At 38.4% G+C, this 26,913-nt stretch overlaps 1 protein-coding gene across 2 annotated transcripts in view; it reads right to left on the reverse strand.

Moving 5' to 3' along the window:
- Nucleotides 1-3,811: 3,811 nt before the first annotated feature.
- Nucleotides 3,812-26,913, reverse strand: part of NSL1 (NSL1 component of MIS12 kinetochore complex) — a 40,482-nt gene continuing 17,380 nt past the window's right edge. The window contains exons 5-6 of one of the 2 annotated variants that reach the window (XM_017525282.2): nucleotides 6,147-6,214; nucleotides 3,812-5,204 (exon numbers count right to left, since the gene is read on the reverse strand). In XM_017525282.2, coding sequence (XP_017380771.1) covers nucleotides 5,196-5,204; nucleotides 6,147-6,214 — 77 coding nt within the window. In that variant the 3' untranslated portion in view covers nucleotides 3,812-5,195. Of the gene's footprint in view, nucleotides 5,306-6,146; nucleotides 6,215-26,913 lie in introns of both variants that reach the window. The other variant, XM_017525280.2, reaches the window with a different exon arrangement.

The following is a 26,913-nucleotide window of genomic DNA, read 5'->3' on the forward strand; positions in this document are numbered from 1 at the left end:
CACCCTGGGGCTGTAACCAATGTCCATCTGACTGTTCAGTGCCCCTGCTGTACTAATTGCTAATTCTCATCCTTTAGCCTCCCAGTGTAACTGTTCGCCCCATCTTTTTTTTTTTTTTTTAATGAATTCAGATTCAGGGTTATTATTATTATTTTTATTTATTTATTTATTTATTTTTTTGAGACGGAGTTTCGCTCTTATTACCCAGGCTGGAGTGCAATGGCACCAACTCGGCTCACCGCAACCTCCGTCTCCTGGGTTCAGGCAATTCTCCTGCCTCAGCCCCCTGAGTCGCTGGGATTACAGGCACGCACCACCATGCCCAGCTAATTTTTTTCTGTATTTTTAGTAGAGACGGGGTTTCACCATGTTGACCAGGATGGTCTCGATCTCTTGACCTCGTGATCCACCCGCCTCGGCCTCCCAAAGTGCTGGGATTACAGGCTTGAGCCACCCACCGCGCCCGGCCATCAGGGTTATTATTATGGCTATATAAATATTGTCCATTGGAGAACTAATTTGTAATCATCATTACATTTCTTTTGTTGTACAGCTTTCTGCCTTTACTGTAGTGAATAGTTGCCTGATTTTTTTGTTTCTTTGAACATTTTAATCATATTACAAAGTATCTCCTTTATACAATTTTCTGCATAGTTAACATTATCGCTCGTGTTGTTTTGTTTTTTTCTGAAAATATCTCTTGTGAGTCCTACATAGTTTTATTCCAACCTGGTCTGCCTAGACTATCCACCAAATCTGCTGATTAGTTAGTACGCTGTGGACTTTGCGTTTTGGGAGCCTGTCTTTGGGAGCCTCTCAGTGAGAGAGGCTTCTTTCGCTTGACATGTTTTAAGGGTCAACTACACTGTGGCATCTACCAGTACCTCATTTCTTCTTATTGCCAAATAATATTTCATTGAGTGGATAGTCCACATTTTATTTATCCATCCATCGGTTGCTGAACGTTCAAGTTGCTGCTACAAACATTTGTGTGTTCGTTATTGTGTGGGAATGTTTTCACTTCTCCTAGGTTTAGAACATGGGGTAAAATTGCTGGGCAGTAGGGTAACTGCATTATCTCTTTGATAATTTAGACTCTGCTGCTTTTTCTGCATGCTCTCTCTGGAATGGGTATCAATTAGACATTGGACTTCATGAATTTATTCCCTTTATTCTTACCTTTCTAATTTGCCATCTCTTAATCTTTATGTTTTATTTTTGGGAAAATTTTGCTTTTATCTGTTTTTTTTGCGGTCCTTTTTTCTCTTTGGTTTTTGTTGTAATTCACTCAGTTAACTGCTACGCATCAAGGGCCCACCATATGCCAGCAATTATTCAAGGTAGCCGGAACAAAGATTCCTGCCATTAAAGGACCTACAGTTTTTTGGTCTGTCTTTGATGCTGGAGATTCCCCTCAAATATTCAGTTAATCAGTTTTGTGCATTTTTAAAATATAAAACTTACAGAAAATAAAGTGCAGAAATTTTAAGTGTATAGTTCAACAATATTTTACACATGTACACAGCCACGTGAGCACCACTCAGCTTAAGATACAGAACATTTCACTCACCCAAAAATGTTTCCCCTGCCATTCCCAGTTAATATCTCCGCTCTCCCCAGAGGGAACCACTATGCATACGTTTGCCCATTCTATGATTCCATATATAGTATGTATTCTCTTACACCTGGTTCACTTTTATTCAATATAATATCTTTGATATTTATCCACATTTTTCTATCAGTAATTTGTTCTTTATTCCTATAGTATTTGCCACAATTTATTTTTCATTCTACTTTTTTTTTTGAGACAGAGTCAAAGCAAACAAAAAATTTGATTTTATTAACTTTGTTCTCTACGGAGCCCAAGCCATAAAGGCCCAGGGAAAGAGGTCTAGGATAAGATTTCTGTAGGCTTGTGTTAGGGACTCAGTGTTTGTGTCCCCCCAAAATCCATATGGTGAAGCCCTAACTCCCACGTAGCTGTAGCTGTATTTGGAGATGGGGCCTCTAAGGAAATAATTAAGGTTAAATGAGGCCATAAGGGTGGGGCCCTGATCTGATAGAATTAGTGTCCTTATAAGAAGAGACACCAGAGAGCTTGTACTCTCTCCACATGCACGCACCAAGGAAAGGCCATGTGAGGACATAGTAAGAAGGTGGTCACCTACAAGCCAGGAAGACAGCCCTCGCCAGAAACTGCATTTGCCAGCACCTACTCATGGACTTCTAGCCTCCAGACCTGTCAGAAGTAAATATCTGTTGTTTAAGCCACCTAGCCAGTGACATTCTGTTATAGCAGCCTAAATAAACTAATGTAGGTTTTGGTACCAGTTTTCAGAAACCAACTTTGACAGTCTTCTCTCTCCTTTGAGATTAGATTTAACCTTCTTGTGTTTTTACTACCGTATTATTATTTTTTTTGAGGCAGGGTTTCGTTCTTGTTGCCCAGGCTGGAGTGCAATGGCTCACTGCAACTTCTGCCTCCCAGGTTCAAGTGATTTTCCTGCCTCAGTCTCCCAAGTAGCTGGGATTACAGGCATCCACAAACATGCCTGGCTAATTTTTGTATTGTTAGTAGAGACAGGGTTTTGCTATACTGGCCAGGCTGGTTTCGAACTCTTGACCTCACATGATCCACCCACCTTGGCCTCCTAAAATGCTGGAATTACAGGCATGATTATTATTATTTTGAGACAGAGTCTCACTCTGTCACCCAGGTTGGAGTGCAGTGGTGGCATCTTGGCTCACTGCAACTTCTGCCTCCCAGGTTCAAGTGATCCATTGCAGTCTCCTGGGTGGCTGGGACTTCAGGCATGTGCCACCACACCCTGCTAATTTTTGTATTTTTTGTAGAAATGGAGTTTCACCATGTTGCTCAGGCTGGTCTCAATTTCCTGGGCTCAAGTAATCTGCCCACCTCAGCTTCCCAAAATGTTGGAATTACAGGCAGGAGCCACCGTGCCCAGCTATTTCTTTTCTGAAAGAGAATTTTAAGACCCTATTCAATACAGATTTCTTTTTACCATAGATCAAGATTTGATTTTCAATTTTTTCCTTCAACCTTTCCAAGATTCCCTAAAAGTACAGAGTTTCTTACTTTTAATCCTCTTAGCTTATAAGCTCTTGGCCTATGCAGAAATGTAACTTCTCCTCTTACAGAGCATAGTTATTCAATACTATTACTGCTATTGGTCATGCTTTTCTTAGTTAATGCTAATATGTACTGCCTTTCCCAGTGGTGTTTCTATTTTAAATGCTGCTATAACTGTGGAGTAAAACTTTGGGCTCTCAAGAGGATTTCAAGTTTCAGCTGTCTGGGGACTTAAAAATATAACATTTTTTTTTTAAATTATAAAAATTTCCAGCACAAAGCAGAATATATTCATTACACAGATTCAATATTAACAAGATTTTTGTCATATTTCCTTAATCTATTCCTTTTCTTTTTTTTCTGCTGAATATTTCAGAGCAAATCTAAGACATTATGTCATTTAACTCTATGTAGCTCAATATACCGCTCTTAAAAAGGAGGAGGGGGCATGTTCTTATATAATCAAAATGCAATTAGCTTATATAATCTAATAGAATTAACAGTAATTCTTTTGTTTGGGGAACTCTGAAGTGAAATCATATAGAATTTTAATACTATAAAAAAGTTAGCACTGTAAGAATAGCAACACATTAGGCTGCCTCAAAACAGTTTTAAACTGAAGTCTAGTATGTTCAGAAATGCAGGGTGCTGATCCAACATCCAACTGAAGCTTAGCTCAGGAATGCCTAAGACAACTTATAACAATACACAGCGTTAAGATCACATCATACATTATTTTAATAAAAACGCATTGCTATGTGGACAAATATACAGATCTCAAATTGTAACATGAAAACACAAAATGCAGTAAAGTGGCTTTTTATGCGTTTTCTTCACTGAGACAGACATTCTAGTGACTTCTGATGAATCTAGACATTTATGATTATTAATACATAATAAGCAAGAGAAATACAGATTTTCCAATCTCATGATCAGTAAATTCCTTTGAAAATGAATGAAGGTATCAGAGTCATCAGAAGGGGAAACACAGTTGGTAAGTTCGATGGTCCTGCCCACACTGTGTAATTTAAGACACACGGTAAGAGTTATGAGAAACTATAGTTAAGTGTTAGAAGGCAATATAGCTTTCTCAGACTTCTCCCAGTGATTATATATCTGATATATAAACATCTTCAAAAGTAAAATAGTTCAATGTGACTACATTTGTTCCACAATGACACTTTGCCAATGTATTAATCTGATATATATTTTGAACTGGAATGGTCTATAAGGAAATAAATAAGAAACCTTAAAAAGAAACCATTAGTTCCAAGTTAAATTATGTTAAAGGTCTACAGAAAAAAATAAGTGTGGGCAGGAAACATTGGCTACATGCCAATTTTTATTTCAAAGAGTAATGTTGCACAAATAGTCATCATTGTCCTATACAACAAAAAATCCTAAAATTAATCTCGCAAACCTAAATTAGCTGAACATACAAAGTCAAAGCCAGTATTATCATTTGCACATTTCAAACTACATCTTTTAAAAAAACTCCTGCATCTACTGCTGTGCAGAGCTGATAATTACTTTTCAGCAGGAAAATGAAAAATCATTATACAGCTCTTTTTGTTTTTTCTAGAAAGACGTATAGGGAAACCCAACATAATTTGTTACTTGTTAAATCCCACAAAAGCTACAAAGGAGCTGAGAGTTGATGGGACTTGTGGACAGTAAAAGTCTGCACTTTTAATACTTTTGATGCCCACTGGTGGGCTTTGTGTCAATATTTTTAAAAATGCTTTTCATTACGATAAAATGGCAAGGAAATACAATATTATATCATATCCCCGTATAGAGACACTGTATTTGTATAAATGAATCACTAGTAAAAGAGTTATTTCTTGTTTCAAATGAAGTCTTATCTAGGTATTAATTAGGCTGTAATCTAAATGATGGCACCTATTTTCAACTCCCAAAATAAACAAAAAGAGCTCATGTATCAAGATTAATTTTCTTTGGCCTCAATGGATACCATTTTCTCTGGGGGCAGTCTTTAGTTTGCTTTCTTTTCAGTACCACGTCAGAGGTTTTCCTGGAAGCAGTCTCTGTTGGTGTAGTTTCCATCTGCGTTATCAAGTTCTCAGGTTTAGCATCTGGTTTCCTATAACAACTGGAAAAGACTTCTTGGTGAATCCTCTGGAGGTGGATAACAGGCTGCATCCTGAGAACTTGTGAAAATCCCTCTCCTTGTTCAATTAATGCAGGCAAGGACTTCAAACAAACAAATAGTAATATTCAACATTAATCTCAGGTTGAAACACAAACACACAGAGATGGACACAATACTCTAAATTTCTTTCTTCTGAGAGGGAATCTTGCTTGTTGCCCAGGCTTGAGGGCAGTGGCGTGATCTCAGCTCACTGTAACCTCCACCTCCTGGGTTCAAGCGATTCATCTGCCTCAGCCTCCCAAGTAGCTGGGACTATGGGCGCGCACCACCATGCCCAGGTAATTTTTCTATTTTTAGTAGAGGCACACTTTCACCATGTTGGCTAGGCTGGTCTTGAATTCCTGATATCAGGCGATCTGACTGCCTTGGCCTCCCAAACTGATGGGATTATAGGCATGAGCCTCCGTGCCCTTGCCAATCCAGGCTTTAAATACTGGATTGGTTATTTACATGGGCAATCTGCTGAGTCTCTCTGTGCCTCAGCTTCCTCATCTATAAAAGAAATAATAGTATCTGTCTTATAGGATATAAGGATTACATAAGGCAATACATGTAGAGCAGCTGGATGGTGCCCATACCAAATATTCAATACATTTTAGCTGGTATTATTATCCAAAATTGTTTGGTGAACTGCTAATATCCAGAACACAAAAATATAATCAAACTTTAAAGAAGCCAGGTATATACCTAGCACACAGTTGGTACCTGATAAGTGGTAGCTATTCTGAATGTTATTGTTGCTGAATTAATTCATTGGAGATTTATTTAAAACACTGCTGGGAATTCCTGTTACAGCAGACTAAAACACGTTATGAGTGTTGAATGCAAATACCTAGCCATACATTTTGTTCATTTTATAATTTTTTGGCATATAGCTTTTACCTTCATGGCTTCACTGATCTCCTTTGCTACTGTTTCCCCTCTGCATTTCAAATTTTCCATATGAGAGGCTGCAAAAAAATTGCCAAACAGTATTTTAGGTTTTTATCTAGTAGCAAATCATAAAAGGTATATAGATGTCATCTGGACAAAATCTGCTAAGACGATTCATCTCAGCTTAATCTTTCTCGGAATACTTTGTAATCTATTAAAACAAGTATTCTATTAAATTATCTAAATAAATGAAAAGGCTGTGAGACCATTATAATAATAGAGTAAAACTAAAAGTTACAAGCATAAGATGGTAGACAAAATTCTACTATGAGTAGTCATAACACTGTGTGCCCCTAAAAGAGTTCAATGTTCATTGTATATACTACCTACCACTACGCTGAACATCTTTGAGCACTATCATCACATTTTAAAATAAATATAACCTCGTACTTTTTATATTACTCTGAATTTTATAAAAGTAACACATATGTGACCTTAGAATATACAATCACACTGCATTGAGGCCATGCCTAGATGTAATTAATCTGAAACAGATTATCAGTAATATTACTTTATCTTGCCTTATTTTCTAATACATATTTTCTTCTTCTAATCTTTGTTATAAATGTTTACAGCTACTGCATAAGAGAACTGCATATTCAATAATACAGAAGGATAAAAATCTTACTAAAACTCCAAACAAAACTGAAAATAAGAAAAAATCATTCTATTATGAAATGCTCTATGAATTAGTTTTTGGAAGTGTAGTTGTGATTAGAAATTTCTTAGAGTCAAAGCAAGTATACACCTAAGTTAGGAGGGCCACAGTTTTACCGGCCAGAAGAGACTGGTCAACAAGCCAGGCAAAACATTTCTTTCATAGCTGCTATTCTTTTTTTATGACTTGTCTTAGGTTTATCTTTAAAAAGTGAGAACACATTTAGAAAAACGGAAATGAACCACAAAAATAGCTTACTGAAAGAGGGCACTCAAAGGAGGAGACAGACAATGGCAACAGAATAATCTCAGCAAAAGGGTTAACAATTTTTGGGGGTACCAGAGATTTCTTTGGCAATTTGGTGAAACCTATAAACACCTTCTCAGAAAAATTTCTTAATGTACTTGTTTTTTTAAGTTGAGGTATAATTTATGTACATGAAATGTATAGACAGTTCAGCATTCAACTGACAAGTATATAGCAAGACATAGGACATTTTCATCACCACAGAAACCTCTCTTGTGCCCTTTCCCAATCTTCTCCATAAGAAGCAACCATTTATCTGATTTCTATCACTATACATTAGTTTTGCTTATTCTAGAATTTCAGAATGTTTAAAAATAAAATTTAAAATGTAATTAGAAAATTGTCATAGGTAATATACGTGCTCCTTTACTGATGATCTAAATAACAAAATTGATGGCATAATGATTACCATAATATAAAAACAATGAGTGTAAACAACAGTGTGAGGTATCCACAACAACAGAAAATATGAAAATATCTGTGGCTTTAAGTAGCAGAAAGAAAATGATAACATCAACCACTATTATCTACATTCAAAATGGAAGGAAATGTTAAATTTCAGTTTGAGGCTAGCAAAATAAAAATGTACTTTAGCCCCTATACAAGTTCACAGTTCCCCTATATCCTAAGGCCTCTTGCCTTGGAATAATATGATAATTTCTATTCTTTAAGATTTGAGCAGATTTCCCAAAAGTACTCAGGGTCATGACAATTGTTAAATTTTCTTTGTGGTATGGCAAATAAATAATTCATCCTTTGGTCCTCTTGTGGCAATATGGATTCTAGCCACACTTACTCTCTCTTCAAGCTTGCACACCTGTGTAGGAGCTATCTGTTCATCTAGCGAACATTTACTGTGTATCTTCCATGGGCTAGGCTTATGATATGGTTTGGATCTCTGTCACACCCAAATCTCATGTCAAATTGTAATCCCCAATGTTAGAGCTGGGGTCTGGTGGGAGATGATTGGATCATGGGCGGATTTCCCCCTTGGTACTGGGTTATGATAGTAAGTGAGTTCTCATGAGATCTGGTTGTTTAAAAGTATGAGGCACCTCACCCCTAACCCAGCTTCCTCTTCTTCTTCCAGCCATGTGTGGTGCTAGCTCTGTCTTTGCGTTCTGCCATGACTGTAAGTTTCCTGAGGACTCCTAGGAAGCTGAGCAGATGCCAGTATCATGCTTCCTGTACAGTCTGCAGAACCGTGAGCCAATTAAACCTCTTTTCTTTATAAATACTCAGTCTCAGATATTTCTTTATAGCAGTGTGAGAACAGACTAATACAGCTGAGCAGTAGGTACTTATAAGTAAAAATGATCCCTGCCCCTCAAGGAACATTCAGTTTAGAAGAGAGAAACACACAGAAACACACAGGAAGTTCTTCAAAATTAGCTCAAACTTTTCCTGGGTAGTCTCATGTTTCCAGGATATTGGGATCTTATACCTTACCTCCTGCCTGAATAGGCCCTGCCTTGCTACAGATTCCCACTGGGCCCTGCATAGTTCTAGTACAATGCCTGGAAGACATCATTGCACTAATTTGTTTAGAATAAATTTCTCAACCATATCAGACCTGACCCAACACCACCCCCAGCTTCAGAACATATTTTGTAAAGATCCCGTTAGTATTCTACAGTAAAATTCATAGGTTATATTTCTATACATATAGAGATATAAGGGAGAAATATTCATCAAAATATGTATTTAATATGTTTAAATATGCTCAGACCCAACTGTATAAGAAGACATAATGAAGTACTCGTGGACTTGTGCCTACTTATAATGAGTAAGCTTGGACTTAAGAAAATTTACACCTTTTGCATGTTGTTGCTATAAAAGTAAAAAAGAAAAAAAAAGAAAATTTACACATGAGGCCATTCTATACAGAAAACAGATCAGAGGTATGGATGGAACTTGAATAAAACTTAATGTTACATAAGAAATAACAGATTAGATTTGAATCTGATAAGAGGAAGAAAAACTGAAATAGAGATAACATACCAAAACAAAGTATTGGCTGTTGAAATGGTGAAAATTAGGAAGCACATTATTTCTACAAATGAGATGGCCTTATTAAAAGTGTAGCGTCAAAATTATCCCCTCTAACATGAAAAAGTGTAAGATTAAAGTCTAACAGAAAACATATCTTCTGCTTCAAAATTCCCATAATTTAGACTATAGTCTATATACTTTAACTTAAAAAGGCTTCAGAGACCATCTATCGAAAGGTGATGAGAAACAGAGGATGGATTAGGCAAAAACATTAAAACAAACTATAGAGATGATATGTGGTGACCTCTGTAGTTATAATATGAGTAACACTCAAGACAGGCAATTCAAAACTGTAATTAGAATACTTAAACATTTTAAATCTTTACATAATTTCTTATCATTGTGGTATAAAAATATAATTTTTCATATTTCATTTGATAATAGGAAATATACTTAAACCACTTTTGCTTAAAAAAATGAGATCCCTATATTTTGTGTGCTTCTGTTAATTCAGTAACATCTGGTTTTAGTTCTGGGAAAAGGACTCTCAAACTTTGTTACATATTTTCCGTCAGCGTTGCTACTCTTGCAATAACTAAATACTGCATTAATTAAAATCCCTTTTAATTAAAATTGTTGGAAACGCTCTAAGCAACTCAGTGTTCTTAGGAAAAAAGAGGTGTGAAAGTCTCAACTGAATCTAAAACATTTCCTGATTAAATAAATGTAGCCCTAGCTGCAAGGATTTTTGTTCAGTCTGTTCGCTTTTTTAGCTCAGTTTTCCCTTCCTCCACATGTTCATTAATGGTTTCCACGTCTACTTCAAATTCATTTGCTTCTTACTCTTAAATATCTAGTACATATCATCTTGGAATATAACCATCCTATCTTTTAAAAATAGAATGCATAGGAGTAACATCATCAAAAATGGTGGCACAGGAGATTCCGAAAGCCCATGCCTGCCACAGAAAAAAGCTGGCAAAATCTGTTACAATCAACTTTATCAAAAATCTGGAAAACAGTCAAAGGTTTTCGCCAACCAAGAGAATGTTTAATCATGGCAAGAGCAAGTGAAATCTGGTAGAAAAACTTGGTGTATTTTAACTTACCCTTGTATCTGAAGATACTATGAAAATTGCTAAAATGACAACAAAGGATTTAAAATATTATGTAAACTTAGTTGATAAAGTAGTGGCAGGGTCTGAGAGGATTTGAAAGAAGTTCTTCTGTGGGTAAAAATGCTATCAAATGGTATCACATCCTACAGAGAACTATTTCATGAAGGGAAGGGTCAACTGATGTGGCAAACTTCATTGTTGTCTTATAAGAAACTGCTTAGATGAACTGCACAACTTTATGAATGTGCTGCCAGTGAATTATACACTTTAAAATGGTTAAAATGGTACACTTTATGCATACTTCGCCACGGCCACAACAAAAAAATAGCATCCATATATGTGGTAGTCAGCCTTCAAGATGGCCCCTGTTGCCAAGTTCGGTGGTCCAAGCGTGTAGTCCATTGCAATACTTTGGGAGGCTGAAGTGGGTGGATCACTTAAGCCAAAAGTTTGAGACCAGCTTGGCCAACATGGCAAAACTCCATCTCTACTGAAAACACAAAAATTAGCGAGGCATGGTGGTGCACACCTGTATAGTCCCAGCTACAAGGGCGGCTGAGGCTGGAACAAGAATTGCTGGAACCCAAGAGGCAGAGGTTGCAGTGAGCTAAGATCGCACCACTGCACTCCAACCTGGGCAACTGAGCAAAAAAAAAAAAAAAAAAAGGTGGCTCCCCGATGATCTCTGCCTTGTGCAGGGTATTCACGTCTCCTTGTGCAATCCTCTCCTACAGCGTAATAGGTCGGCCTGCATGACCAGTAACTAACAGCTCAAGTAATAGCAAATCACTTCCAAGATTAGGTTATAAAAAAAGACTACAACTTCTCTCTTGGGTATTCATTCATTAATTCTCTATGCCTTTCAGATCATTCATCCTGCAAGAAGTTGGTGGACATGTTACAAGAAGCTTATGAAGAGAGGCCCACGTTGTAAAGAACTAAAGTCTCTAACAACCAGCCAGGACTGTACTACAGTCTGCCAACAACCATGTGAGTGAGTTTGGAAGTGGATTTCCCACAGTCCCAGTTGAGCCTTGAGAGATAACTGCAGCTCCAGATGACATCTTGACTACAACCTTGTGCGAGCCCTATGCTAAAACTACCAAGTAAGCTGCTATAAGATTAACGTTTAGAAACAGTAAGAGATAACACATTTATTATTTTAAGCAGCTAAACTTTGGGATAATTTGTTAGGCAGCACAGCATAGATTACTAATACAACATGAGAGCAATGTATTTTCAAAGCAATAAATTTAGGCCTATCTTAGGTAGAAATAAAATTCCCAGTGAGATTTATTTTCTTTCTTCTTTTTTTCTTTTTTTGAGACAGGGTCTCACTCTGTCACCCAGGCTGGAGTGCAGTGGTGCCATTTCAGCTCACTGCAACCTCTGTCTCCCAGTTCAAGTGATTCTGATGCCTCAGCCACATATAGCTGGGACTACAGGTGCATGCCACCACGCCTGGCTAATTTTGTATTTTTTTGGTAGAGATGGGGTTTTACCATGTTGGCCAGGCTGGTCTTGAACTTCTGATCCCAAGTGATCCTCCTGCCTTAGCCTCCCAAAGTGCTGAGATTACAGGTATGAACCACTATGACCAGCCTTATTTTCAAATATTATATGATTGTAGATATTTTAATTCCTTTACTTTAATGTGATTTATATCACCTTCTTGCAGTTTCAAATATATCTAATGATACATCATCTGTTAAATTTTTACTTATCACTGATTGAATAAATATGATGTAATATAATAACACTATCAAGTATTGTTAGGGATATGGAACAACCGTAACTATTGTACCTGCTGTTAGACATATAAATTAAAATAACCACTTCAGAAAACTTTTTAGTAGTAGCTATAAAAGCCAAACATATGCCTACATGTGACCCAAAAATTCTATTTCCAGATATATATCTATGAGAGATGAGTGTAAATGTGGTATAAGAATGTTCACAGAAGTAGCTTTATTCATACAGCCAAAATCTGGAAACAAACCAAGTGACAACAGAAGAGATAAGTTGTCTATACAATTGTTCTACACAATGGAATACTACACAACAATAAAGAACTTCTGCTACACTCAAAACATGGATGAATCTCATAGGAATAACATCGATTTAAAGAAGGTAACACAAGAATACATACTGTGTGATTCCAGTTACATGAAGTCCAAGAATAGACAAAAATCTATGATGATGTAAGTCAGAATAGTGATTATACCTGGTAGAAATGGTGTAATGACCAAAAAGGGGTATGGGAAACATTTTGGGGTACTGGAAATGTTACACAGGGTATCCAAAAGGATGGGAAACAGGATAAATATGTGTTAGTTACATTTTCAAATAATATGCTCAGTATCTTTTTCTTTAACCTCAATATATTTTTCTAGTAATATATTTCTAAATTTAAAGCAATGGCCCCAATCGTGAATATTTTTAAAAATACAATAAACACACTGCTTTCTTTATGCTTCCAGATTTTCTGGATACTATGAATTGTATTTATGAAAACATAATTGGCACAGCATTCAAAAATATAACATACTGTTTAAAAATAAGTTTATCCTGTATTTTCCAACTATACAGATACTCTATCTCTAGATCATGGAGGCAGCTTCATGTGTGTAGGTGTATGCATGTATATAAATTGATAAAGCTGTATATTACATATGTTATACTGCAACAGACATGCACACACACAATAATGAATAAAATATTTCTTTTAATTTCTTTTTTTTCTATGCTGTTCTCAGTAAACAACATAAGAACAAAATATTTCTTAACATTTAATATGGAAAGTTATCTTTTATGAATAGGGTAAGGTAATCATAGTCTTCTTTGTTGTTAATGTGTGGTTTACATGATAATCTTTACAAAATAATCCATCACCTAAGGAATTCTGCTTTTTTTTTTTTTTTTTTTTTTTTTTTTTTTTTTTTTGAGACAGGCTCTCAATCTATTACCCAGGCTGGAGTGCAGTGATGTGATCATTGCTCACTGCAGCCTCAAACTCCTGGGCTCAAGCATCTCACTCTGTCACCCAGGCTGGAGTGTAGTGGCACAACCATAGCTCAATGCAGCCTCAAACTCCTGGACTCAAGCAATCCTCCTGCCTTAGCCTCCCAAAGTGATAGGATTACAACCATGAGCTACTATGCCTGGTGTATGCTTAATTTTTTAAATTAACAGCACTAACTATATTCACTGATTTGTGAAGCCTTTCACTAGAATTCTTAGAGACTAAACACTACCAATGATCAATAGAATTTCTAAAATACCTTATGCTACTTTAAAAAGAAATTTGTCTATAAACTCACATTGCTAACAATAGCTGTTTTCTATTGGTTGCATAAGCAATGACAATGTAAAAAGTGCTAAGAGTAGTTTGGGTTTGTGTGTAAAATGGAGTTGGGTCCTACGCTGAATAATTATAAACAGATCTAAACAAATCAATGTCTAGTGAGATATTCTAAAGTTGTGCTGGACATATGAGACATCTAGTATGCCTGGCCCCTGACTACAAAGTGTCACCTACACTTTCCCATTACTACGGTAACCAAAAACTTTTTTTTCCACTTTTTCAAAGGGTCCACTAGAGGGCAGTACTAACTCCAGTGAGAATTCTGGGGCTATTTAACTTCTAGAACTCCCTTGGGAACAGGAACCATACTTTTATTTAATCTTAGCATCCCTAATGTTGAACACAGTGCCTGATGTGTACAGTAGGTGCTCAATAGTCATGATGGACCAAGGCTATGATAGAGGGTGTCATGGAGGTACAAAGGGGGGTGAGATCAATCTAACAAGGGAACTGAAGGGAGAAGAAAATCTTCACAGGTGATGTAAGAAAACTGCCTTAATAGCGGATTTGTGCTAAGTGAGCCATGAGGTGGGTGACAGAGGATGTGCTCCACCAAAGATAAAAGAATAAATCAAGAAAGAGGAGAAAACAGGAACCAGGAAACACTTCAAAGCAGGAGAGAAGTAAAAGAAATTCCCAGGATGATGATGAAAGGAATAGGCAGGATGAAAGTTTTGTGGCAGGCCTACACAGCAGCCAGTCCAGACTGGACTAGGAGGATGGAAGGCTCCCAGAGAAGTATCTCCAAGGAAAAGAAAAAAGTTTAAAGATGGATTTGAGAGATAACCTTAGGTGTTTGCCATATTGAGATGAATTTTACAGTTCTGTTAGGCACAACGGAAAACAAAGCAAATAGAAAAATAGGCTAGGCACAATGGCCCCCACATGTAATCCTAGCACTTTGGGAGGCTGAGGCAGGTGGATTGCCTGAGGTCAGGAGTTCGAGACCAGCTTGGCTCACATGGTGAAATCCCATCTCTACTAAAAATACAAAAAAGTAGCTGGGTGTGGTGGCGGGCACCTGTGATCTCAGCTACTAGGGAGGTTGAGACAGGAGGATGGCTTGAACCTGAGGCAGAAGTTGCAGTGAGCTGAGATCATGCCACTGTACTCCAGCCTGAGTGACAGAGCAAGATTGTCTCAAAGGCAAAAATAATAATAATAAAGCAATTATTGTTCTAAAAATCGGTAGAAAGCTATTCAAAAAAGAATATATTCATAGTATAATTACCTGACTCAGGAACAAAATAAAAATTACCTGACTCAGATTTAAGAACATTTACATGGTCATAACAATATAAATATGAAATACTACTGATTTTTTTTAAGAATGAAAGATTAGAAGTAAACCTACTGAGTACAGATTTTTATTTTGAGAAACTTAGTTATAAAAGGAAGAAGAGTACAAGGAAGAAAAACACAATGGCATGAAAGCTTTCCCTACCTGTTCCATGGATGGCCCACTCCTATAACAGCATGGGATGACATACATTCTCAACTAATCTTATGCAATTTTAGCAACCCAGGAGGCAAGTGGGTTTCATCAGCTTCCTTTTGAAGATAAAGAAACAGAAGCTGAGAAATGTATCTAGACTTGAATAAGAACTCACATCTCCCACCTAGAATCCAAAGCACACACTCTTCTACATTCTATAACTCTCCAAAATATTGCTTTGTCAGGAATTATACTGTCCTCATAAGAATGTAAGTTAACTAATGGTAAAAAAAAATTAGCTTTAGCATAATGAAAATCTCTTGAAATAAAAATAATCGTGCCTGGTAAAGAATTAAAACATTAGGCCGGGCGCGGTGGCTCATGCCTGTAATCCTAGCACTTTGGGAGACTGAGGCGGGCGGATCACGAGGTCAAGAGATCGAGACTATCCTGGCCAACATGGTGAAACCCAGTCTCTACTAAAAATACAAAAAAATTAGCTGGGCGTGGTGGCACGTGCCTGTGGTCCCAGCTACTCGGGAGGCTGAGGCAGGAGAATTGCTTGAACCGGGGAGGTGGAGGTTGCAGTGAGCTGAGGTCGCGCCTGGTAACAGAGTGAGACTCTGTCTCAAAAAAAAAAAAAAAAAAAAAAAAAAAAAAAAAAAAAAAAAANAAAAAAAAAAAAAAAAAAAAAAAAAAAAAAAAAAAAAAAAAAAAAAAAAAAAAAAAAAAAAAAAAAAAAAAAAGGAATTAAAACTCTAGAACAATTATATAGCTAAATGTTTTAACTATTAACTTTATGGTGCCTTATTTTTCTTTTTAGTTAAATGAATTAAGTCCTTTGCATTTAAAACTAAGTAGCACCAATAATTTTATTAATAAAACCATTTTTTTAAAGATGAAGGAAAACATAACAACTAAAAATGCTCACTAAATAATATATGACTATATTGTTTGTAAATGCATGAAAAAGGCATTTTCCAACAATATTTGCTTAGGAAGTTTCAAAATATATAAACTTTTCACTCCCTCACTCAAGATTATTATAAATGAATTTTTTCACATTTTGCAACCAGTAAGAGCATACAATACTCCTGATATACAAGTATCTGACTTACGAATGTCTCACATGCAGATGGCTGGTCCATGCCATGCAGGAGATGGGAGGGGCTTTCTCCAGGACCATTCCTTCTCTCTAGAACCTCACAATACCACTACTTACCCCTCTCACCACCAACGATGGTGTTAAAGGATCCAAACTATTCCATATAAAGTCCTACTTAAATGTCACATAGTGGAACTAATATGCATCTGAAATAGGATTTTCCTAATTTTTTCATCATAAATGTATAGTATTTTAGCTACACTATAGATTAAGGTTTCATAGGCCTGTAAAGGGTTGCCTAGAAACATATTGATTTATTTATGTATACATTTTTTTCCAGTGGGAAATGTATTTCAAATTCCAAAACTCAGACTTGTACGAATTTTTAAAACATATTTGTGAGTGGCTACCTGTAAATACTGTGACAGTGGCTTAAGCAAGACAGCATTATTAGGAAAGAAGAGGAACTGCCTCTGAGTCCTCGGCTTGTAGGGTCAGCAAAAGAACTGGAAGTATCATTAAGTTTACCACACAGAAACTTAAAATAGCTCCTTGCTATCGCTACATCTTTAGTGAAGGACAGGGAAAAAAGGGAATCTCTTCAATTAATTTCAAAGAACTTAAAAAAAAAGACAATATGAAAGCAATTATTCATTACAATAGGATTATCAAAGGTTGTAACTGTCAAATGAGATCACATCTTACTAGCAGGCAGCTAATCAGTAGACTGCTATAAAGACAGTTTTAAAAAGAGTTTGCTCTTAAAAATGTGGAAGTTAGGCGCCCTTGAGAACACTGCCTTCACTAGTCACTTGCTTTCTAAAACATAGGGAAATGAAAAAGTGGAAATGAAAGATTGAGTAATCAACCTAGTTTTGCTTTCAGGTCACAATACTGACTAAACTAGGAAACATGAACTTCCAAAAGCCTGCCCAAATTCAGAAATTCAGCAAAAGAAAGCACTAACTGAGGACTTCCTTTCTATTTCCTATATATTTTATGAATATAAACAAGCAAATATGCACAGCATTGGATGTGTGGCTTCTATTGGTTTCTAAAGAGGTAACTAAGCTATTAGAACCAAGAATTGGAAAGCAGCATCCCTGGTGAAAATGAAACCAAAAACTCAGCAGTGATTTATGATTTTCTGAAAGATAACCCTTTGCTACAATATATAGAGATGTGTTGAACCTGCTTGCTCCGCAGACAAGATCCTCCGCAACACACCCTCCCACCTGCACCTCACCACCTCCTTCAGTACCATGTTGCACCTCTCTTAAGACACACTTTCAAACTCCTGACCTAGCTCCTATTATCTGGCCTCAGCCAAGATTTTGACATTATCTTGCAATGTTCCTTCCCTCTATTATTCACTCCAGTATAGCCTCTGTGGTCTTTTGTTCCATGAAAACTCAAGCTCATTCTTGATTTAAGAACTTTATTCTAGCTCTTCCCTCTGCTTGGAGAGCTCTTTCTCTTGCTCATCATCAGATAAATTCCTTCCTGTTACTACCTCAGAAAAGTGTTTCTTCATCACCTAAACACATCACCCTCAAGCGCTGACGTAACTTATTTATTTTTATATTTGTTAATTACTTTTCTTCTCCCACTAGATATAAACTCTATAGAGTAAGAACTTTGTGCTGCTCACTAATATTACATCTTCCACATTGAGAACAGTTCTGTCATGCAGTAGACATTCAATATATAAAGCTGAATGGAAAGATGAGTAACAGTCATTCACATTGTATTTATTGAGCATGCTGCTATATGATGGCTACATATAATGCTAATATAATATTTAAAAAATCATGGAGCTTTCAGTTTTGTGAGACAACATAAACAAGGAAATAAACACAAATACTTATAAGTGCTATTGAAATAAACAGGTGTCATGATAAACAACTGGGGAGAGTATTTTAATGAGGATGGTAAGGAAAGATCTCTCTGAGGAGGTAACATTTAAATAAGAAAGGAAACTGGGAAGATCTCAAACTTGGGCAAGAGGGAATGCATGTGTGAAACTGAGGCACCTTCAAAGAACCGAAAACCCACAGCAAAAAGGAAAGTGCCTGAAATAAATCTGGAGAGGTAGGTAGGGGCCAAACCAGCTAAGGGAATGCTAAGAAGTCTAGAGTTTAGAATTTCAAGCAGAGGACTGAAAACTGATTTGCATTTTTACTAGATTTCTTAGTCAAGTTGGTTTCAGAAGTTCATAAAACTCCCTTCCTTTGTCCAAAAGCATCACTCAATACAGAAAATTAAAATGACATATCCTAAAGCATATATAAAATAAACATTTCAATGAACCAGAAAAAAGGAAAAGAGAAAAGGCTGCAAGTCAGGCTAAAGCTGCAGACCTGCTGGTAGGCAGAAGTAGCCAGGAATTTGCTTCCTACAAGATAAAAGGTGTTCAAAGTGCTCCAGAGGAACAGGAAACGAGGTCAGCTTCTGTTTGAAACTGAGGGCTAAGATAGTCTTTTCTCACCCTGAAAAGGAGGCTGAAAAAACTGCCACTAACCAGCCCGGTGCGTTGGCTCATACTGTAATCCCAGCGCTTAAGGAGGTGGGTGGATCACCTGAGGTCAGGAGTTTGAGACAAGCCTGGCCAGCATGGTGAAACCCCGTCTCTACTAAAAATACAAAAATTAGCTGGGCTTGGTGGTGGGCACCTACTACTTTGGAGGCTGAGGCAGGAGAATCACTTGAACCCAGGAGGCGGAGGTTGCAGTGAGTCGAGATCACACCATTGCACTTCAGCCTGGTCAGCAAGAGTGAAATTCCATCTCAAACAAAAAAACAAAAACAAAACTGCCCCTAACCAGGAAGTGAAGCTTACTTAAAGCTATGCCAGAAATCATGGGAAGCACATAATGCCTCCAAGCCTAGGCCTGGACCAATCTCCAGTGTCATACTGGGACAGAAGCCCTCTGCTCCCACTGTTACGATATGATTCTAGCCTGGGATTGTTTGGGGCCAGATGGAAGGCAACCAAAACTACTAGACAGAGGGTGTGAAAGCTGTGTTAGAAAGACATGCACAGGAAAAATTCTAGTCAAGAAGCACTTACAAATCAAAAGTCTAGAATACATGAAGAAATTAAAACCATGAAGGACAGCCAATATAAACAATGTCAGGGAGAGGAATTTACTATAGATGAAATTAAAATAGAGCAATCTGAAAATGACTTTAAAATGTTAAACAACTCTAATAGCTAAAGTAAACTGTAAGACATTACAAAAGAAAAACAGGTTATAAAATAAAAATAAAAATAATACAAAAATAGAATGAGAAAGAAGCAAAGTTGAAGGATTAGGTTAAAGATTTCCTAATATATGGGAGTCCTCAGATAAAAGTGATGTTAATGGAAGATGGGAGAAAAGAGGAATCTAGCAAAACCAAACAATTTCCCACAAAAAAACAAAAATATGTATATAATCTCATTTAAATAAAATTATCTCTGTGTGTATAAATAAGCTCAAAAAAAATTGCCAATAAAAAACGTAGAGTTGAACTATATATTACATTGTTGACTGAAAAAACAATGACAGAATAAAATGTATTGTATAATATTTATATAAACAACTAAAAAAAACCCTGGGTCTACCTATGTGCATACAAATGCATTGATAAAGATCTAAAATTACATGGAAGATGTGTGGGATCTGACAGGCTTGGGAGGAAAGGTTATGGTTTATTTCATATAAATATAAATATGTTCATATATATCTATTTATAATTATTAAAAATTTTACATTAAGCCTGTATTTACTAAAAGCACAAGAAATACAATTTAAAAGATAACCACAATTTAAAACAATAAGGTTAGATCTATGGCAGTTGAATTAGAGGTTGTCTATCATAAAATTAAGCCAGGAAACTGCAGATAATTTGAATACATGAATAAATTTTCTGTAAATTATGCCCCCAAAATGTCAAATGCATATTTATTTCTATAAAAATTATATGAACATAGAAAAAAGGATAAATGAATTCATACCAGGTTAATGTTGGCTATCTAAAGGGGTGGCAAATAGGAAGAGAGAGAGGAAACCAAAAACACAAAGTAAAAATACAATGCTATCCTTGTTGGGTTTTTTTGAGACATGGTCTCCCTCTGTCACTCAGGCTGGGGTGCAGTGGTGGGACTACAGCTCACTGCAGCCTTGACCTCCTGGGCTCAACTGATTCTCCCACTGCAGCTTCCGGAGTAGCTGGGACTACAGGCATGCAGGACCATGCTCAGCTAACCAATTTTTGTATTTTTGTAGAGTTGGGGTTTCACCATGTTGCTCAAGCTGGTCTCAAACTCCTGTGCTCAAGTGAACAGCCTCCCAAAGTGTTGTGATTACAGGTGTGAGCCACTGTGTCCAGCCAACTTTGGTTTTTAAAAGGGAGAATATATGGTACAATACCTTTTATATAAAAGTATGTATTGTTTGCATAAATATAAATATTTATTGAGTGTACCATGTCAGAGAATAATCTTAAGAGTTAGGGGCAAGGCACAGTGGCTCACGCCTGTAATCCCAGCACTTTGGGAGGCCAAGGTGGGTGGCTCACCTAAGGTCAGGAGTTCAAAACCAGCCTGGCCAACATGGCGAAACCTCATCTCTACTAAATATACAAAAGCTAGCCAGGCGTAACAGTGGGTGCCTGTAATCCCAGCTACTCAGGAGGCTGAGGCAGGAGAATCACTTTAATCTGGGAGGTGGAAGGAGCCAAGATCACACCACTGTATTCCAGCCTGGGAGACAGAGAAGACTCCGTCTCAAAAAAAGAAAAAAAAAAAAAAAGAGTTAGGGAAAACTGGCACCTCAAAGTTCTCGCTCACAGGGAGCTTACAATACTGGGGGGAAGGAAGAGGAAAATAAACAGAAATTATATAATATATTTTTAAGTGGCAGAGAAAAACAAACCAGGTGAAGGGGGATACAGTATGACCAAGGGGTCATAAGGGAATCTGACACAGGCTGTGAGGTGTATCAGATGAAGAGACACTTTGAACAGAGAGCTGAATGAAGTGTGTCAGGCAGGTAGTTTCTGTTAGGAACACTGTTTCAAATAAAGGGAGTTGCAAGTATGAAAGTTACAGGGGGCCAGTGTGGTCTTGGTTATGTCTTGAAACAGCAAGAACGCTAGTGTTGGTGGAGCACAGTAAGTGAAGGTGGGATGGTAAGTGAACACTGTCAGAGATAAGATCAGAGAAGCAGCCAGGGACCATATCATTGACAGCCTCTTGGACAAAGGGAATTATAATGGGGAGCCACTGGAGGGCTTTCAACAGGGAGTGACGTAATCTGATTATGCTTTAAAAGTAATTGTCTGGATGCTGTGTGAAAAGTAGAACTGGATGGAAGGAGATTGAGGTGTTAGTCTGTTTTATTACTATACAGAAATACACAAAACTGGGTAATTTATAAAGAAAAGAGGTTTAACTGGCTCACCATTCAGCAGGCTATACAAGCACAGCACCAACATTTGCTCAGCTTCTGGCAGGGCCTCAGGGAGCTTTCAATCATGATAGAAGGCAAAGGGGTAGTGCGCACATCACACAGCGAGAGAGGAGGCAAGGATGGGGGGAGAGGCGCCACAATCTTTAAAACAACCAGCTCTCAGGTGAACTCAGAGGGAGAACTCACTCATGACCACAAGGAGTGCACCAAGCCACGGATGAGGGAATCTGCCCCCGTGACCCAGACACCTTCCACTAGGCTGATCTACAACATTGGAAGTCACATTTCAACCATGAGATCTGGGGGGAACAAAACATTCAAACCACATTAATCAGTGAGAAAGCTATCATAGTGGTCCTGCTAAGAGAATATGGTGACATGGATAAGAGCAGGAGAGACAGATTTGGTAAGCAGCAGGATCTGAAATGTTTTCAAGGTAAAGGCAGCAGTATATTATCATAATACTGGTCAGTGTTCATAAACATGCTAATATAATAGTGTTTATCTCTGGGTGTATCATTTCATGGGATTTAAACTTGTTTTTTATGCTTCTAACATTTTTTGGAATGTGCGTGTATTATTTATACAGGCAAGAAAAAGCAATAACATTATTTTCAGTGTTAAATCAGAAAATGTGCACATCAGATACCATACTAGATAATATACTCCAAACACCATACTAGAAAATAAACATCTACCTATACTGTGGTAAAACTTTAGAGCATTAAGAATATAGAGAAAATCTGAAAAGTCAGAAGAGAAAGAGCAATATCTATAAAGGAATGGGAATTAGACTCTCAGGAGACTTCTCATCAACAGTGAATGTCAGGTATCCAGATGAGAAAGAAAGAAGTAAAATATCTGTTTGCAGATGACATGATCTTTTATATGTAAAATCCTATAAAACATCCACTAAACAACTATTAGAACTAATAAATGAGTTCAACATGGTTGCAAGATACAAGATCAATATACAAAGTTAATTTTGTCTCTACACAGTAGCAAAGAGGAAACCAAAAATAAAATTTAAAAACAATTCCATTTACAAGGGCATCAAAGAATAAACTATTTAGGAATAAATTTCACAAAAGTAGTGCTAAAAGCTGGAAAACATTGTTGAAAGAAATCAATTTCCAAAACACATGGAGAGTCATCATTATTCAGGGATCAGAAAACTTAACATTAAGATAGCAATACTCCCAAAGTGATCTACAATTTCAACACAATTGCTACCAAAATCCCAGCTGATTTCTTGCAGAAATTGACAAACTGATCCTAAAATTCATATGGAATTTGCATATAAGGGATCAGAAAAACCAAAACAACCTTGAAAAAGAAGAACAAAATTGGAAGACTCACCCTTTCTGATTTCAAAATTTCTTACAAAGCTATAATAATCAAGACAGCATAGTAGTGGCCTAAGGACAGATATAGATCAATGAAACAGAATTGAGAGTCCAGAAATAAATCTACATATTATAGTCAACTGATTTCTGACAAAGATTCCAACACCATTCAAGCATTTTCAACAAATGGTGCTAAAACTGGATATACACATGCAAAAGAATGAAAGTAGACTCCTATCTCACACCACATACAAAAACTGATCAAGATGGATCAAAACCTAAATATAAAAATCCTTAGGAGAAAGGCAAGCATAAATCTTTAGACTTTTATATTAGACAACAGTTTCTAAAATATGACACTAAAAGCACAAGCAACCAAAGAAAAAACATAAGTAAATGGGATTTTGTCAAATTTTAAATTTCTGTTTTTCAAAGAACACCATCAAGAAAGTGAGAATGGAGAGGGGGGTCAAGATGGCTGACTAGAGGCACCTGACACCTGCCTCCTCCACAAAGAAGGACTAAACAGGGAGTAGATAATCATAAGTCAAAGACAGCATCCAAAAAGAACAGCGGAATTCAGCAGAGCAGTGACAGGGAACAACAGAGGCATGGAAAGAAAAAGAAGCAGGGAAAAAGTAAATGAGAGATCCCTGGGGTTCCACATTTCTCCTGCAGGAACCTGCAGTACTAGCCACAGAAGAGACCCTAGGCCCTTGCAGGCCCTGAGACTAGTACAAGAAACTGTCTGGAGTCCTTACAACATTAATTCCAGAGAGATAGCACTGGGTCCCTCACATACCCATAAGACCCAAGCAGCTGCAGCATAGCACCATTTTTACAATTCAACCCCCACCAGACTATATCCTTCCCTAGGGCACAACAGCCCCTACATCTCCACATCCCTGGAGCCCCGCTGACATCCCCACAGCATCCACCTGGAGGGCTGCAGTGACACAACACTGGCTGAACCCAATGTACAGCTAGGTCCCCAGTACTCTAGCCTACACAGTGTCCTACATCCCAAGGAACTGGCAATGCAGTGTACCAGGGAGGAACACCCTAAGGAACAGGCAATGCAGTGCCCCTGGGACAGAGGGAGCTGAAGCGCACACTCCCCAGAGCCTGAGAGCCACTCCCCTGGGCCCACCCCGCAGCAAGGCCACTACACACTGGTATGTGCCCTTAGTGTGCCTAGGGACTGGCCCACCCGGATGCTGTCCTGGGATCCTGATAATCACCCTTCCCTATCTGTTGTGGTGGGTGTGTGAGCACACTATCAAGACAACAGACCAGCTCATCTACCATCAGCGCCCAATCATACTTTTTCCAGGGCCTGGGGATTGACCTGCCCTGCCAGCTGCTTCTGGGGCACACACACACCATCAGGTCCAGTCTGTGGGCCACTGCTTCTTGAGCACACTAACCAAGGGCCAAGGGATAGCCCTGCCCCGCCCACCACAACTTTAGGCACACTGTCAGGAGGCTAAAGACAGACCCACCCTGCTCTGCACTACTCCACCCAACCAGTGTCTGAGATCACCATCTAGGGGCCCAGGAATAGACTGATTCTGTCTGTTCCTATGGGCAGGTGCACACACTCAACCACCAAGGGGCCTGATAACAGGACCAGCCAACACACTGAGGGTGCCTGAGCATACCATCTGAGGTCTTGAGGATCATCCCACTGGCCACTACTGCCAGCATTCACACACTCCTCCCCAGGGCCAGGGGATGGGCCTGACTAGCTTGTTATTACCATCACCATCACCACCAGGAGCCCCCTAAATGCACTGTGTGGGGACTGGCCAGCCCAGTCCATTGCCACCACCACTGCTGCCTGTGCTTGCTGCCTGGGGGCCTGAGGGTTGACCCGCCACTGCTACTGCCATCACCAACACTACACATACCGCCCAGGGACTCATGAAACCACCTGTCTGCCCAGCCCATTGCTGTCACTGCTAGTTCTTGAGCAAGCCACCTGGAAGCCCAAGAATTGGTCTGCCTGGACCCAATAACACCAGTATCTGTGTATACTGCCAAGGGAACCAAAAATGGACATACTTACCATGCCATCACCACCAGGGGGCCCAAGAACAGGCCTGCCTGGAGTTCCCATACCAAGTAAAGACCTATTATATCCTCCAATATCAACCACAGCCTAAGCTGATCCTACCCAATCAACATTATAGATACATCTACAGGCAAAGTTCCTATGAAAGCCAATCCAAAAACACAAAGACATAAGAAACACAAAAAAGCAAGGAAACATGACACTTCCAAAACAACTACGATAATTCTCCAGCAAGAGATTCCAGTGAAAAAGAAATCTATAAGACAGGTACTGTGGCTCACCCCTGTAATCCTAGCATTTTGGGAGGCTAACCTGGGTGCATCACTTGAGCCCAGGAGTTTGAGACCAGCTTGGGCAACATAGTGAAACCTCCTCTCTACAAAAAGCACAAAAAAATTATTAAGCAGGAGGACTGCTTGCACTCAGGAGCTTGGGACCAGCCTTAGCAATATAGCAAAACCTTGCCTTTACAAAAAAACCCCACAAAAATAGCTGGACTTGGTGGCAGATGCCTTTTTCCCAGCTACTTGAAAGGCTGAGGTGAAAGAATCGCTTGAGCTCAGGAAGGCTGCAGTGAGCTGTGATCATGCCACTGCACTCCAGACTGGGACCCTTGGGACCCTATCTCAAACAAAACAAAACACAAAGAAATACATGAAATGCCTGAAAAATAATTCAAAATAATGATATTAAAGAAGCTCAGTGAGATTGAAGAGAACACAAACACAAGGAAATATAAAAAAGCAATTCATGATCTAAATGAGAAATTCAACAAAGAGATATCATTTAAAAAAACAAACAGAAATCTTGCATCTGAAGAGTTCAATGAAAAAAATAAAAAATATAATTGAGAGCTTCAAAAATAGACTAGATCAGGGGTGTCCAATCTAAAAATAGACTAGATCAGGGATGTCCAATCTAAAAATAGACTAGATCAGGGGTGTCCAATCTTTTGCCTTCCCTAGGCCACACTGGAAGAATAACTGTCTTGGGCCACACATAAAATACACTAACACTAATGGCAGCTGATGGGCTTAAAAAAAAAAATCATGTTTTAAGAAAGTTTACAGATGGGCGCAGTGGCTCATGCCTGTAATTCCAGCACTCTGGGAGGCTGAGGTGGGTGGATCACCTGAGTTCAGAAGTCCAAGACTAGCCTGGTCAACATGGTGAAACCACTTCTCTCCTAAAAATACAAAAATTAGCTGGGCATGGTGGTGCATGCCTATAATCCTACCTACTCGGAGGCTGAGGCAGGAGAATCGATTGAACCTGGGAAGTGGAGGCTGCAGTGAGCTGAGATTGTTCCACTGCACTCCAGCCTGGGTAACAGAGTCTCACTCTGTCTCAAAAGAAAAAAAAAGTTTGCAAATTTGTGTTGGGCCACGTTTAAGCTGTCCTGGGCTGCGTGCAGCCCTTGGGTCGCAGGTTAGACAAGCTTGGGCTCGACTGATTGATTGATTGATTGACCTACCAAGATAACAGATAGGAGGCAGTGTTAGCATGCCTCTCCTTCTACTTAGAAGGACAGAATAGTAGCTAGAGATTCACATTGTTAATTTTCTTTTTTCTAAGAACCACCACAGGAAGACAGAAAGAATCCACAAACCCTCTGAAAGCAGCAGCAGGCTGGAGCCTACTGTGTGAGACAGGTGAAAAACTAAGTTCCCAGAGTGTAAGTAGGGGGATGACCCTGTCTCAGAGCACATATCCCCACTGGTGACTTGAAAATCCAGACCACAGGAGAAGCCTTAACCCTACCTAGCGCTGGAATTGATTTAGTGTATGTGAAATATAAAAGTAAAGGCAGCAGAGTGAAGTGCACTGTAGGCATTCTCAGTCTCCAGTGTGAACTGTGGGAA

This window comes from Cebus imitator, unplaced genomic scaffold (assembly GCF_001604975.1).
Source record: "Cebus imitator isolate Cc_AM_T3 unplaced genomic scaffold, Cebus_imitator-1.0 Scaffold38, whole genome shotgun sequence".
In the NCBI taxonomy this organism is placed as follows: domain Eukaryota; kingdom Metazoa; phylum Chordata; class Mammalia; order Primates; family Cebidae; genus Cebus; species Cebus imitator.